General features: G+C 43.0%; 1 protein-coding gene across 1 annotated transcript; it reads right to left on the bottom strand.

Annotated features, from left to right (window-relative positions):
- Window positions 1-696: 696 nt before the first annotated feature.
- On the bottom strand, window positions 697-15,618 carry POLR1B (polymerase (RNA) I polypeptide B, 128kDa). The gene is made up of 13 exons (XM_009875798.1): window positions 15,478-15,618; window positions 14,690-14,822; window positions 13,550-13,686; window positions 11,543-11,766; window positions 9,557-9,728; window positions 8,111-8,282; window positions 7,043-7,324; window positions 6,338-6,471; window positions 5,737-5,907; window positions 5,146-5,302; window positions 4,157-4,353; window positions 3,508-3,761; window positions 697-1,579 (listed from the first exon to the last, which is right to left on the bottom strand). The coding sequence occupies exons 1-13, from the start codon at window positions 15,595-15,597 to the stop codon at window positions 697-699; spliced, it is 3,036 nt and encodes a 1,011-aa protein (XP_009874100.1). The 5' UTR covers window positions 15,598-15,618.
- Between the last annotated feature and the right edge of the window lie 1,133 nt (window positions 15,619-16,751).

A 16,751-nucleotide genomic window follows, 5' to 3' on the forward strand; every position in this document is an offset into this window, starting at 1 on the left:
CATTCTTCTGCCCCGCGGTGTCCACGCAGAGCTGCAGGGCCGTGGCCAGGCTGGAAAGCCCTCTGCCGGCTTCCTTCTTCTTCAGGCAAACACCAAAAACCCCCAAACCCCGGTGAGGCACCATGTCGTGACAGGTGCTGGGTTCAGCGACACCCAAACACCCCCAGGACAGGCCTGGCTCGGCCACCTCGGTCACTTGTGGTCAAGGCTGCGGCTTCATGCGGCAGAACTTTGTGCCTTCTTCTTCGAGCTCCAAGGCACACATATTGAAAAGAAGCAAAACATGTCCAATCACTTTAACACGTATCCATCATAAAGGCATACGTTTTGCAAGAGTTTCTCTTAAAAAAACACACCAAAATAAATCTCTTTTTCCGTCATTTCGAGCATTCACTTCATGCCGTTTCATGACCTCTTCATCTTTGCAGCTGCAGCCAGCACGCAGAGAACAAAGAACTTCCACCACTCTCAACCCAGCAGCCTGGTGGGAGCAGTGATATTGCTTGATTTCCATACGCCGTATCTCGACAGCTAGTGATCCTTTAAGAAGCACAAACTGAACTTCTAACAGAGCCACGTTTCCTCGCCCATACAGCTTGGCGACCGCCCCACTTCCATACAAACATCAAATTAATCTTGCAAACGTCTGAAGAACCTGAGAACTGACTTAACGCTTGAAACCTTGCCAGGACAGATCTACTCCACGTTGAGTTTTGTTTTTATGTTCATGGCTGCCAACTCGGCCACAAAGTAACGGAAGACATGGGGCACAGGGACAATCTCGATGGCATCCACCTCGTTGCAGACAGAGCAGGAGTACCTCCTGTTGCTCGTCACAGAGGAGGAGTGTGCTGGTTTCTCCAGCACAGGGGAGGTCATGCTGCCGCAGCTTGTGCAGACATAGGCTACGGAGCCATCGGAGCAGTTGAACAGGCGGTCTTGCAGCAAGAAAGACGTGCCGTGAGCCAGCAGAGCGTCACGCTCCATCTCGCCGAAGCGAATCCCACCTTCCACGTTCCTCCCCTTGATGGGCTGGTTGGTAAGAGTGTCTCGGGGCCCTGTTGTTCTCACCTGGAACTTGTCTGAGACCATGTGGCGCAGGCGCTGGTAGTACACCACTCCCACAAAGATCTCTGCCTCCAGCTCCAGGCCGCTGATGCCGCTGTACATCTTTTCCGTCCCAAAGAAGTTATAACCCGCGCTCACTAAAGTCTCGCCGAAGTATTTCAAAGCGGAGTTCTTTTCCGTGAAGGTGAAGGGAGTGGCGTCGTAGGAGATGCCGTGCAGCGCTGCCGACTTCCCAGCCATGCTCTCGATTAACATCCCGATGGTCATACGGGAGGGAAAGCCGTGAGGGTTGAAGAGGATGTCTGGAACCATCCCGTTCTCCGTGAACGGCATATCCTCAATCGGCCAGAGCTGGCTCAGGATACCCTTCTGTCCATGACGGCTGGCAAATTTGTCTCCGACAGTTGGATTTCGAGGAACCCTCACTGTGATGCAAACTTTCTTGAATTTCCCAGTGCCACGGTCATTACTGCACAACCTGATGTTGTCCACAATGCCAACTTCCTTATTCCTGTGTAGGTGGAAAAAAACAATCAACGGCAAAGGTGTCAGAGGTGCTAATAATTTTTAGCTGGGAAAGGAAGCAAAAAACCAAAATCACTTCTTAAGTCTTATAAAATCCTTGGGACAGTTGGGGAACAGCACCGTTCTTGAACAACACCATTCAGTAGTGAGGGAAATCAGACTGCATCAGAATTACGGCAATGAAGGAATACAATAGCATCACACAACTGCTGTTCATTTGCTTTTTCAAATAGTAGAAGCACAGCTACAACTCTCAGGTCATCAGGTTAGTGTGCCCCCTGTGTTTTAAAATAAAGATCATTTAAGGCTGGTTCATCTGTATTGCGCTTTATCTGACGAACTGCATCCCAGGGCCATTTGTTCCGAGTTAAGGCAGCATTCCCTCTCCTTACCCCCAATAAATCCACACCATCTTGGTGGGATACCACAATAAAGAACAGTGCCAAACAGGGAGGAAAGCACGAGGTCCTAATGAGCAGAGTGTTTGTGGAAGGTCTGTACCTCAGTTTAGCTGCTCTTTCAGAGCTTATTATTTTGCTGTGTCCAAATGCAACCAGGGTACAGGCCATTGGAAAAAAACAACCAACAACCTAACAAAAAACCCCTGTACTTTATAAGTCTCTTCCAAGCTTGTCTGAACTTTTGAACTCAAAGCCTCTGCCTGCTCTCTCTTCCAAGCCACTCATAAAATCTAGCAGCATCTGCAGCACTTAAGACCATAGGGAGAAACCCCTCTTAACGGTCCCACAACTCTGGGGCAAAGAGGGGGAAGGAGCCAACACCAAGAGATGGAAACCTCTTCTGTATTGTAGGAACCTAAGTAACTACCCGATTTGGACCAAGAATGAACAAAAGCTGAATGGCACAGAGGTAAAAGGGATCAGATAAGGAATCAGAATTAAGACTGGGCTGGCACAAGAGAGCTGGAGAACAGGAGCACTGGGTGGGAGAGCCAAAGAGGGCTCTGCAGGTGCAAGGACAAGGCTGGGCTTATAGATCCTCATGACCACATGCTGAATCTCTCAGCCCTGCTCTACAGCCAGGATAACTAATTCTATGGGTACACAACAGTCTCTGCAGCGCAGCTAAAGCACCATCTCTTATGGAGTAATAAACAATAACTTTCCCAGTAATGCCAGTTACTGTGTTATCCAAGTGCTTCTCAGACTAACTGGCCTTCACAATACAAATAACTACACAGCATTACCCTCTCTCTGTCAATGCTGTAGAGAGAGACAGGTAAGGCCTGGAGTTGTACAGACAACTGGGAGTGCAGGATACATTTATAAGTATCAGGGTTTGTCAAAAGTGTTCGCTTCCCTTTCCTGAAAGAATTAAGATGACAATTTTAATGAAAGCCTCAGCAGCTTTCTCTCTCTTACATGAAGTCCAAAAATCTTACAAAACTCATCCCTGAAATATTCCAGGAGGACAGAGGGCTATAGTTGCAGTTTGGAACCTGCAGTGTTAATAAACCTCCAATCCTGTAAGAACCTTGCTTACAAGATTTTCTGGCAAGTCTCTGGGACCAGGCACTTTGTTTGGGTTTTCTGTTTGGTGTTTTGTTTTTTTAGACCTTATGCAAGTCCATTAACAAAAAGCTGCAGAACATGACTGTGAGGGATGGGAGAGAAACAGTCCTTGGGAGACAGCAAAATATTTCTGCAAGTTCTTTCTTTTTACCAGCCGCAAATTCTCCTCCTGGGATAAGTCAGCACACACTGGCTTAGAGAAAACAGTGATACACCCGTGGGAGCCACTTACAAGACGAATCTCATGCTCTCTTGGTCAAAACATGGACATTATCATGTGAGATGAAAAGACAACACCTTGAGGAAAAGATACTGAGAGCCAACTGCTCCCAGACTGCTCACCACCGCGTGTGTGGAGCCAGGAGGGACCAGCTGTACTTACGGATAGTACACAGTGAAAGTCTCCCCTGTGCTGAGGTTCATGAAGCTGTAGAAGGGGTCCCCAGGCTGCAGGATAGAGCCAACAAAAGGCAGTCCATCGGCATCCAACTTCCCCGTAACGTTCGGATCACCAGGCTTGACACCAAACACTAAATTATCACCTGACCTGCTGGCTTTAAGGGAAAGGTCAATGCTCTCCATCTTGATAACGCTTCCATAGGCAAACCCTCTCTGCCAGGAAGATTTGTTCACAATCTAAAAAGAAGAAACAAAGGTCTGTTAAAGACTTGCTAATGACTTCAACAAAAAAAAGCATTTCTGCTCCCATTAGATGCTTACCTTATTAATATTGCCTTCCTAAACAAAACTTCCCAGCAAGTCTCCGTTCCTAAAGGCCCAAAGCTCCCACAACCCCAGTATTTTTCAGCGCTGAGAGCCCACTGCCTTGCCAAGGAGCTCCGCTCTGCTCTCAGTACCTCCAGCATTACCTGCAGTAACAGCACTTAACCACCGTACTCCTGTATCTCCCCTCTCGGAGTCTTTGCACTAACAGAAAACAGGCTCTTCTCAGCTAGGTACCACCCTTCTTCCCAGTCTCCCACATCAAATTCCTTTACTGGAAAGCAGGATTTCTCCTTTTGGCGGCTTACCATTGCATCTTCCATGTCATAGCCGCTGTAGGAGATGACAGCCACAATAGAATTGGTGCCGACTGGGTAGCTGTCCATCCCATAGTAGTCATACATGCTGGGCCGCACCAGAGGGCTCTGGGGCGTGTGAAGGTGGTACAGCTTGTTATCTGAGCGGTCCTTGTAGTTATAAACTGGAAACCCCATGGTTTGCTTTCCTATAAAGCAAGCAAGCAAGCTGAAGTTATTCAGGATCAATTCAAAATTATGTTTCATCTTCCCTGTATCTTGTTATGAAGAAACCTGCAAATTCTTACAATTTAGAGGCCTCAATCTTAAAGCCCTTGGAATTTAATCATTGCCGTAAGTCCAGCTATAAAAGTTTCTATGAACCACAACACTCAATTCGTTTCATAGCATTTCCTAAGGACTATTTGTAATTTTGTGTCTTTTCTGCAATTTCAAAATCTCCAATAAGGTTGGTGTGATGCTTTTTGTTGTTTTTTCCCCTTTTTATTGTTGTTGTTGTTTTTTTGTTTTGTCTTTTCCTCTCCCCAAAGCTTGCCATAGTGAAGACACTTCTTACGTATTTCCAGACCAAAAGCATTTGCTCCTGCAGTATAGGCATATTGGCAAGGAAAACAAGTTTTGAACATAGTCACATTGGTACTTTCAGAAAAGCAGGAAAAAGTGGTAGCTTTCTAAGGACATCCTTCTGAAAATATTGTCAGAAATGCAATATACTAGTGATCCTACCAAGGTAATGAAACCTGCTCTCTTGAAGTAATATTCTTTCTCTTAGCCTGCCCTTTTTGTTTGTGTGTTGTTTTTTTTTAATAAGCTTCTTGCACGTGATTTACACCTTAGCTGATTGAACTTCACTGCATCACCTATCCCCAACTGCTTTCAGACAACCAAATAAATCAATTTAAATCTCTGTCAAAAAGTTGTCAGTTGTCTCTTACAACACACGCCCAGGGACTTGCAGCATGAGATAACACAGTACTCACCCATCTGGCACTGGTACATGTTTCGTGGACTTTGGTTGTGGTCAGAGAAGGGGATGAGGTTGGCCACCACGCTCAGGATGCTGTGAGGGAAGAGCTCCTGATGAGTGGTTTTTCCAGGCACCACCTCTGACTCCAGCGAGGCCACGTTCATGAAGATCTGCAAGCATCAAGTCAGACAGTGCTTGTTTACTTACTTCTCTTAAAGGAAAGAAAGTGAAAAAAAGATGCCTCCAGCATTTTTTTATCCATTTCAGGAGATGGTTTAGCGTTAGGGTGATTTCAGTTTTGGCTGTGGTCGTTGTCTGCACTTTAGGGCATTAGCAGACAAGAAAACTATCAGCCAGCTGTTAACTACCTAATCACAGAGCAGATTTTAGTATTTCAAAAAGACCACTTACATTCCATCTAAGACATTTACTGAAAACAAGTTAGCAGGAGATGAGAAAACCCTTTTGTGACCTATTCTAGCTCTTTGACACAAGCTCCCTATGTCCCACCCTCAGCTCCTTTCACAAATATTTTCCAAAACACTGTTTTTGATGCCGGGTACTTCTGAAATAGCACTTTCTACAGGAAACACACAAACCTCACCTGTTCCAGAGTACCGATCCATTCATTCCTTCCATAGAACAGGTTTCTGACAGGCCGCACCATCCGGCAAGGGGTAGTAAAAATGAACAAGCCGGGATACAGACTGGGTTTTCCCGTCATTGGGATAAGGACCACTTCTGCCCGTGCAGGAAATCTCTTCTCTTGTGTTATCTGTTTGTGCAAAGAAATACCATTTTAGAAACACAAACCAGTGCTGGTTTAGTTAAGCTACATCTAAAAGAGTACACAATGAAAACGCCAACCACTGGTGTAGCAACTAATAAAAAAGATTGGAGAAAAGATTTAAAAAATGCTTCTAGAACACCCTCCACCAAGAAAAGGACAAAATATGTCTATCTGACCTTTTTCAAGAATAAAAGTTCTTCTGAAATTGATGACTTCATAAACCAACAGACCAAACATAGGGATATAAACAAGAAAATCAGAAAAGCCCACTCCAATACTAACATACAGCCAAAGGTAACTTACTGGGTCAGATTTAAAAAATAATAAAGGGAAAATTCAAAAAAAAGTTGCAAACATGCCTATTTTGGACCACTGTATGTTGAGGATGTTTAGCTAAGAAATATTTTAAACAAACCTTGAAACGGCGGAGGGTTTCTGCTATCTCAGGAGCCAGCTCCTGCTCTACCCAGCCCACCACAGAGCCATCCAACACTACTTTGTAACACTCTGCATAAGGCTTGCTTGGAGTCGCATCAACGGGGGTGACACCTATGAGAAGAGAGAGTTGGCAGAAGAAATGCAAAACGCAAACAAAACATGTAGGTTATTTCTGCAGGAGGCCTCAATTCACACTAAAAAACTTTCCAAGACATCAAAAAAATCAGACCTACAGGGCAAAGCTGTAGATTACTTAATGAAAAATATGAAACGCGCAACTAAGAATGCCATTCCGCTCCACATTTTTCTGACTGAAATGGGGATTCCCATTACTGCAGTCATCACAGGTGAGCTGCAGCTGAATTCAAGTCACGAGCAGCATGAGAAAGTCACTGCTTGGTCCAGTTTCTTACAGTCTTGTACTGTGCAGTTTCTTGTGCTTAAGTGAACATCCTTCACTTCTACGGCACGCAACTTAAGAGGTATTTACACTGTACTTTGCACTCTCCAAAATTTGGCACACCTGTACAAGCAACAGGCTCCTTACCACTAAGTAGAAGTAAAAGTATAACTTGATTTCACCACCTCAAATTAACAGTGTTGGTATCTGGAGGACCTTTCTGCAGAGCAGAGAGGTAAAAAAAAGACTGCTTCATTAAACGATCAAGCCAGCAAAACATACCCAGGGAGCATAACAAAAGCGGAATGTCTGTTGTGGGCACCATCTCCGTCACTATTTCACACACAGCTGTCATGTGGTTCATCAGGCCGCAGGGTTCTCCATCTGGGGTATCCACAGGGCACAGGAACCCCCAGGATTCGGGCAGCAGCTTGCGGACAGTTGTAGTTCTCATCTGGGAAAACGCTCCTCCTCTGTGTATGCAGCGGAAGTGGGAAAGGTAGCGAATGAAGTTCAGCTTGTCTCCCACCACACACAGACCGCTGTCCTGTAGCATGCCCAGGCCTTGGGAACAACATTGAGATTTATGTCAGGAAGCCATCCAGCTTTAACAAATAAAGCACGATGTTACAAAGCAGGTTCCTATTTTCCCCTGGAAAGCCCTAAAGATGCTCAAACGGGGACATGTGCTGTCACAACTCAGTGACCTGTAACAGGCCTAGAGACTTTAAATTCTGAGCTACTGCTTAAAATCCAAGTCCTTTTAGAAACATGTGAAAGTCACGCCTGGTGAAGCAACTTTGGGATTTGCAGCTGGTATTTTTTACTGAAATCCCATGGCCTTCTAATCTCATTTTATTTTCTAGTGGGCATTCCACTAAAACATCATCACACTAGACATTTCAGTGAAGCCCCAAGCAAATCTGAAATACATGAGTGAAGCAGTTTCTTGCCATTTAAGCTCACATGACCAATGGAGTGATCCTAATCAACAAATGCGTCTTGTCTCTTTTACACTGCACCTTCTAAAGGAAAAACAATCTTTGGAACAACAAATCAAAATATCGACAATGCTAACTTTAGTTTCAACTATTTATCTGAGTAGAGGCTCTGCTTTAACAACTAACCTGTTTTATACCACACGTAAAGTCTGTGCTTGAGAAGAAATCTTGCCTTTTTCCTCAACTATCTCTTTCCTCAAATCACTTCCATTAATTCAGTTACAGAGTACAAGGTCTGCATACAAGCATCTGTTTCAGTTAAGAGCTCAGTTTTGTTATATAATTTCTCATTTTGTTTAGCAGGGGGAAAAAAAAAAAAAAAAAAGAGTTCTTAAGCCTGAAGATTTACCGGTTTTAGATCGCAGGTTACCAGTTGCAAGAAGATACTCAAACGGTTTGGTAACGTCTGTTGCCAGGCTGAATGCCTTCACCAAGCTGTCTGCATTTAGGTTGATATCTACCTTCTCTGTTCTTTTTTCCAAAACGAACTTAACAGATTGCAACCAGCTTTCAAGCCTCTCCTACGGTTTTAAAAATGAGAGATTTAAATTTAGAACAAGAAAATAAAAGCTTAAATTAGAGCTTCACATCAATTGCCCGTGCTCCAGAAATCCTCTGAAATCAGCAGGATGGACATCTCCTAGTGAACTGACAGTTTTCCAGCCACATTTCCCACACTGACTTCATTTTATCAAAACGCTGATGGTATCACACCAACACAGACCTGCAAGGAAAACACTGATCCAACAGCTTCATAAGCAGTTCCACTCAGATTGTTTGCCCGAATTTGGCAAGCAAAGTACAGAGAATTTCATGAAGAATTTCACAAAGAACAACCAAAACGCAAAGGAGAAATAATAGTTATAATCTGACCACAAGAATAACTCCACTGATTAGGCTGCTGAGTACAGTGATTGATTAAAAACATATTATGACCTAAGTTTAGATACCAAAACGTGAAGGCTAGGGACACACAGTATAAATGTAGTCTTCCACCAAAACAATGCTGAAGAAAATTTTGGCTAAAATGGAAAAGGAAGGTTAAAGAAGAGTTATCTAATAACTCCGGGAAATATCTTTACTTCGGCATGGGAACTAGGATTCCACAATGATTTTCATGGAATAGTTAAGCTTCTGCACAGGAATACTTTCCTCCTAGCATCCTAAAATGAGGAATCTCCAGAAATAAGCTGAATTCATATTGAATTGGAATGTATTAGGAAATCACATTTTTATACCACCAGCAAGAAATTAACTATGTAAATCAGAAGGATGCTACCGACTTCCTGCTACAAAACGGAATTTAAAGATGGGAGAGCGACAATGTCATCATGAATCATCACTTTCTAAAGATAAGGGTAGCAGTTATTTTTCTTGCCCATTTACCACGTTAAAACAGCAGCCACACTAGCACAAGGCAGACCTTTATCACTCCTAAACCAAGTGATACAACAAAGTACGCTGCTTCAAAATCCTCTCTGAACACCAGAAGGATAGGTATTCCTCCTTCCTCACATTCAAACTCTGAACGGGGCCCTTTCATTTGCTCTGGAAGGCTACGAAGCTCTTTATTCCAGGTTTTGTACAAAGCTTTGTATGGGCTTTTCTTCAGCAGATTTAGCACCCCACACTGAGACAGCCAGGCCTTGCCAGCAATGCTGTCTGGTTGTATCCAGCATTCTCTCAGCCTGTATAGCACATGTGGGCTCCACACTCTCCGGCCTGGCTCCTGCACTTCTCCCGTCCCCATGTCTGGACTGGATGACCATTCTATTCACAAGCTTGAACTCCTTACCTTTAAGAACATAAGGAAAAGCTGTCCTGGGGTAAGCACTTCTTGATTCATCAGACTGTCTGGATTATCCTCCATGCACTCCCCTTTGGCAAAAGTGTACAGCTTTCGTGTCATCATACAGAGCAGGTAAAACTTCTCGGTTCTGTTTGTCAAGTGTATGCAGATACACTTGCTGGAGGAAGAGAAAGAAAGAGGACAATTAACACCATCCCTTCATGCTAATTGTTCTTCAAGTTTCTCCAAAATAATCACAAAATTATTTCTTCGGCTAAAAAGCCTAACAAGCACAAGCTTTTCTTGTTGCCCTTAGTATTACATGAGAATTGCAGGAAATAATAACAGAACTCCCCAGAGATTGAGCTGAAAAATGATTGACTTGTCTTTTTAAGGGGTTAGTTTTGTTAAGGATACACTTGGTTGATCAGATGAAGGTGAACCTTGTCAAAGACTGGTTTCACACACTCCCATTTTAGATGTCTGTTTATGTAAACAGATATTTAAGTCTGGGCTAGTAAACAAATGAGATTTGCCTGTTATTTTACCATAGTTTTGACATCAACCATACACAAACACACACACACAGAGCACATACACGTGCCTCAGCCCAAATCTGAGCTAGAAGCTAGTAGCAAATCAAGAAACATTTCTGTCAACACTATGTGTGTCCTGCCACAGATAATCCAAATCTGCTATCTTGCTTTCCAAGAAGCTTGGGATCACTTCCAACACACAAGTGCAATACTCTTCCATCAGCATGCAAGGATTTTTTCAGCTTTTCACTTCTGCTCTATGTTGCCCTTTACTGAAGCCTTTAAAACTTCACTGCAAAGCACGACAGAACTTCAAAGGCAGGTTCTGTCCAGATAGGTTCCAGTTCCAGCACTCTTATGTACAGGGTACATCCCAATTCATGTTTTCACTATTCCTCCTCTACTATCTCCCCAGCTGAGGCAAGTAAGATGTACAGAACATACCAGAGGGAAAAAAGGAAGAACAACAGTCCCACAAACCAATCATCCACTGCAATGCTTAGAAATACGGAAATCACAGTAATTCCTACTTTCCTGAATCTACTCACCTACCTTTCTCTATACAAATTTCTGTGCTTCAGCCCACCTATGGACTTTTAAAGTGTTCTCAGCCACCTGACTACACCCTCTTTACAAGTACTTAAGGACTTGGGCATCGAGATGATCCTTTTCATGCGATTAAAAAAACCCTCCCAAAAAGCAAACACCTACTTTACCAGGAAAAGAAATTATTTAGATGAACGCCTGTCACAGTCTCAAATCCAGCTCTTCCCTTCCTTTCTAACTTATTCCATGGAAGATGTAAGGTTTTAAAGCATCTCATTTCTACCATTTTAAAAGATAAATCTAATTCTCACCATAGTTGCCAATGACTGCGTGAAACTGATTAAATGCCACAAATTACAGTAGGAGGGCACTAGTCGTATAATCCAAAGGTGACCAATGGACAAATTTTGTGTAACTTTCCTTTCCTGTAACCTATATAAAGCCTCGCCCCCACCCCAAGAAGCGTGCTAGCGCTGTGAACTCTCGCCTCACACCCCTTTCTGTACAGGGCTGCATCAAACACAAGTAGCTGGATCCCGTCTCTGTGTGCTAAGTGCCTCCTGCACACCGGGCACCAACCTAAACCCTGACTGAGGGACAACATCTTCCTTAATCTGTATGTTTCTCATCAAATACATCAGAAAACCACATCTAAATAACAACTGACAACCCCTCCTGAAACAATTTCGGGGAAACTTATGTCATTCCATTAAAATACGTATTTCTGAACACCACAAATACAGATTATCATAATATCCTGGAGGGCCATGAAAAACTGGCCACTGGCTATGGTTTTTCAAATGCACACGAAAACCAAGTGTGAGGTAACATGGCAGAGTACCCTTAAACCTGTCTATAATTTCAATAAAATTACACTGCATCACGCACTCCTGCAAGCAAACACACATACTTCAAAATGAAATCTGCAGCCTGTTCATTGCTGTACCACTCAGGAAGGTTAAGTTTTACTCTGAAGCTCTTTCCCAGGTATTCGAGGACGTTCTGCTGTGTAAGACAGCCTGCATCCACTACCGCTCTCATCATCTCAGTAACGCAGTTCACGTAGAAGGTGTCACCTTCCTTTTCTTTGACCAACTCTTCAAATATCTGGTAGTCTGGGAAATTAACTAGTGCCTGAAACAGAAAAACAAAGTCACAGCAACATCTGTCCATAAAACACAGGAAAACAGCTCAGGCACTCCACTGATTCAGGTTTTCACTCCTCTGGAAATACCCTTCCACCAAGCAAACTGAAAATTCTGAGGTGCTTAGAGAGTACCGCAGGGGATATTCAGAGCCTGATGATGATCACAAGTACTCCCAATCCAATGACACCCCTGGAATAAATTTTCACCTTCTACATTAACAGACTTCCCTTGTTTAGGTAAGATTCACTATTATCTTTACAGAATGAGCTCACTTAGAAACATTAATTCACCACTGTCTTGAGCTTCTTGAGCTGCTACTTATTCTCATGCAAACCAAAAGGCAATTTAGCCTTTTGATGAAGGTTACTAGGATGGAAGTTTTAGTGCTTTACATACTAAAGCACATACTTAAATCCAATGTTCTAAGCTCTTGGTGTTTTAATGGCTTCCTAGTTGTTTCTTTACCTTAACAATAGGCAAATATGTTGCTCACTAAAGACTTCTATTTACTGACAAACGTGGCTCATCTTTAAGCAAACTGTTTGTTTACCACACTTAAGTAGGTCTCAGAAAAGTTCAGGAAAAACTGAAGACACTCAGGCATATTTTTTTAAGAAAGGGTTCAACTGCAATGTAAGCTCGATTCTGCTGCTTGGTAATCACAATATATAAAACTTGGAAGCAGCCAGAGCACTTGCAGCGGGTGCTGGACAAGGAGCAGCCTCCTGTCCAACAAAGAGCACTGGCAGGATGACACAGCAAGACGAAACCAGAATTACAGCCAGAAGCGCAGTGGGGCCACAGCAGCAGTCTGCTGCAGCGGGACCTGGACTGGCCACAGCAATCCAGCACAGAACCAAGCTTAATTAATGCAGGGAGGGAGGATGCAAACTCAGAGAGTGACTACTTGCAGAAGAATTCCAAATTCAGACAGCACTGACTGCTTATCCTGAGATGTCATGAGCTATAGTCAGTATGATTCCTTTGTATATCAAAATAACAGGGAATCAACTACTTTGGGTAACTACTTTTCTTGAAATAAAGCTGAATCAAAGCTTTGCATAAAAAATGAAATGCATTGTGCAACAGTAATGTGAATACAGCAGGTTGAATAAAGAAGACACAAATTCACTGGCCTCTGATTTAGTCTAACATTTGGCTGCTGTAGGTAAAATACATGGCTGAATTACTCTGGTGCTGCTACTAGAGAAAGCATGCCTTTAGAGGAGAGTTTAAAATCTGGGCTCAAGTAAGACTTTTGCATGCTATTCAAAGAACAGTTTACATCCATCAAACGTGCTCAAAGTCCTTCCAGATCTTCATTGCTTCCAGCTCCAATCAGAAACAGTGTTTTATTTTTCTCCTTCAAAATAAGTCAGTTCATCAATTTACTTCTGGATAGGACAACCTGACTTTAATAATTAATGTTCACTCACTGAACACTCAGCTGTCATTCTGTTTTAAAGATTCCCGAGATTTTTCACATTAGGTGGCAAACTCTTATATGCCCTCCCAGAACTACTTATCCAGAGCATTCAGCAACAAAAACCCAGGAAACCTTTGCGTAACTCTCCTCTCCCACAACCACTCGATCCTGCACACACTTCCCCTGCTGCAGCCAAGCATTACAGGCATCGATTCAGTCAGCAAAGGAAGTACGACTGAAAATAGATAATACGGAATTAGCTTATCTTCATTATTTAAATAGAAATGCCTAGCAAAACTTGCATGTTTATTCAGCATGGAATGCATGAGCACTAGTTGCTTACTTTCAGAGCAAACCCCAAGGGAAGGAAGAACAACTCTTTCTGGAAAATGAAATTCAACATGACGCAACCATTTTCCAAGTAGTGAAGGTTCATATTTATCGCAGTGTGCTCATCCTTAACGCAGTGCATCACTACTCCTGAAAAATTAAGACAAAAGATCAACATGAGCTATACAAAACCACCTGGCTGCATTGCTGTGACATGTCCAAGCAGGTGTGAGACAATTCATGACAGAAATGTTGGTAGTTCACGGCTCAGAGCATGAGGGAGATGACTCAGATGACTTTCAGCATCAGTTTCCCATTCTACAGAAATACACTAGCTCAGTTCAGTTCTTCATGCACAAATGTCTCAAGATAGCCTAGAGGCTTGGAAGACACAGTTTTTAAGAAAAGGAAAGCCCCAAGCCTCAGCTATTCTGTCTGTAACCTTAGGCTGTAAGACTCAGTAACACACAAGTACTCTTCCTAATTGCACTCTGGGTCAACTTTTCACATCTCTGTGTTTGAGTGGTGCAGCTGAAGCTGAGTCTTGTCCCATGCTCTTCACTGTAGGACAAAGAAAAATAAAACAAGAGACCATTTAAACTGGCACTGCCTCAAAAGCAATTGCTGTGGAATTACAGTGTGTGCTCTAGCACCAGAGTCCAGTTAAATCAGCACCTGGTAACACCAGAGTTTAGAGCTGTAACTTTTCTGGTTTAATTGAATTTTAAATTTGTTTTACTGAGTATACTTGACAAATGTATGGGATAGCCAAGAATCTAGTTAATGTGCTTCATGTAAATTACATCTGCCATCGTGACATATGGATAAACAAACTCAATGTAATCAGTTCAGCAGCCTACACCGACTTCTGCTGAAGGTAGGGTTTTAGTTACACCTTTCCCATAACAAGTTTCCATGTACTGCACAGCCTGCAATACAATCGCCCCACTCAGCACAGGTGGCTTAGACGGCTTCCACAAGGCCAGCACTTGCCTCATGCTCATACCCTTATGGTGACATTGACCCTTTATTTTTGTATGCATTAAAAAAAATAAGCATTATACAAAAGCTACACCAAAACAAACTACCACAAGTCAGCTGTAGATAGTCATCCCGTTTGTCCTCAAGTAGCTACTAACACGGTGCTGCTTACCGTACTCCGTGAAACCAGGGCCTCTGTTTTTCCACTTGTGTCTTGTCATTGCAAGAGGGAAATTTCGCCTGGGCATAATCAGCATCCTAATAACTTTTTCTAAGCCATTAATTATAAAGTAGCCTCCCATTTCCTGGCAGAAGAAGAAAAATCATTTTAATGTGCCTGGAAAATCGTGTGCAGAAAACCTCTTCCTGGTCACATACAAGTGTAACACTGATAAATTTATAGCCCCCCATACAGTATGTCGTTAGACAAAGTGTTTCAGTGGCAAATAATACTATGGGTGAAGGTACAAGCAGCATGCTATGGGGGGCAGCAATAGCAGGCCATTGTAGATCATCTTCCACAGTTTGCTCACTCTTTTCTTGAGTGAAAAGTATGGCACTAAATAGTTCTGTATTCAATTACTGACAGCTGACATGCTACTGGGGAGATGAGGAAAAAGCTGCAGAACACAACTGAGCATGAAAATCTCTCCCTCAGTGCTTGTTCTCCCAATCTTTATCTCCGCAAAGGTCTGCTCACAGCTACACAGCCTCAGTTGCCCATTAGCAGTGGAGAAGTCGTATCCTTGAAATGCAGGTATCAGCACCAAACAGATCCCTTTAAAGGGAGTTGTGACTAGAAATTTTTCAAGATGCTGTGTGGAACACCATAAATAGGGTATATTTGGAGAAAATAGCACGTCAAACTTGAAACAAAACATAAATGCTTGAGTCCTGTAAGGAGAAGCTAGTGTGAGATACTGCTCAGGTAAAATTCCTGACCCACAAAATCCCCATTACCTCTTCCTCCTCATGGTGCACTACGAGTTCTTGTAGAGAAAGATTATAGAGGTTGCACAACTTGGACTTCACCATGATTGGAATATACCCCAAGGGCTGTTTAATAGTCCCTTGTGGCATGCCATTCACAGACCAGGTGATGTCAGCCTAAAACGACACAACACCAACAGTGAGCAAGTTAGGCTGCCCTTTTCATTTCCTGCTCTATTAACTGTACATTTAAGATAGGCACAACCCGTTGCACAAAATTCTATCATTGTAAAATGACAATAAAAAGCTGTACTAATAAATACACGCATAATAATTACTCCATGGAAAACAGTCAACATGGGTTTACAGAAGGAAACCATACAAGTCTAGAACTAGGTAAAGCAGCTGCTGTTAGAGTGAGGAAAGCTGATACAGCCTACTTTGCCTTTCAGAGTCTCCAACAGAGAAGTCTAAATATAAAAGGGAGCCACAGGATTAGAAAGGAAACCTCAGAAATTAAGGAAAAGTTAAAAGTGGAAGAAAACAGAATGTGCTCAATGAAAGCACATGCACACTATGAGCCTGAAGAGACCTTTCCCAAGAACTGTTCACTTCATATGTTCACAAGTGATCTGAGGAGCGAGAAAGGAAAGCGTGTGCGAAAGAAAACAGTGTGTTTACAATAACAAGATCTCGCAGTGGGTCTGCAGAAGGACACCTTGACAAGGTGGTGAAATGGGAGCAAACAGTCCTAACCTTACATTGCAGAATGACAGGCTTTAAAAGAGCTGCCGTGTGTAAGGAAACTCCAGCAGCGCAATACAAAAACAGTGGTTCAATACCTGACAACAGTTAGAAGAGTAAACTGAGTCCTGGGAATTGCGAGGGAAAGGAAATGTTACTGCACCCCTCCAAATCTGGGGTGCAGCCTTATACTGAGACCTCTGCACAGCTCTGGTCTCGAGCTGAAGCAATGACTAAAGGTATAAAGTGGCTTCTGTGAGCAGCTGCCTGGCAGACCAGGGCAGAAGGGTTCACTCCTCACTGCTGGAAAGCAAGAACCACAGAAAGAATCTGATGGAGGGGTATGATGTTGAAGGCAGCACGGTGGAGACAAGGAAGGACTACACACTGCTTCCCAATGTGCAAGGGCTGGGAGTGCGAGAGACCAACCAACCTGATCCAGCACAAGGCAATGCCTTCTCACAGAAAGCACACAGAAGTGTTACATTCCAAACATTTACTTGGATTCAATAAAATAATTGAAAAAACCAGCAATGGATAGTTCATGAAAACCTAAGAGC

Source organism: Apaloderma vittatum, unplaced genomic scaffold, assembly GCF_000703405.1.
Source record: "Apaloderma vittatum isolate BGI_N311 unplaced genomic scaffold, ASM70340v1 scaffold26490, whole genome shotgun sequence".
NCBI classification, from domain to species: Eukaryota; Metazoa; Chordata; class Aves; order Trogoniformes; family Trogonidae; genus Apaloderma; species Apaloderma vittatum.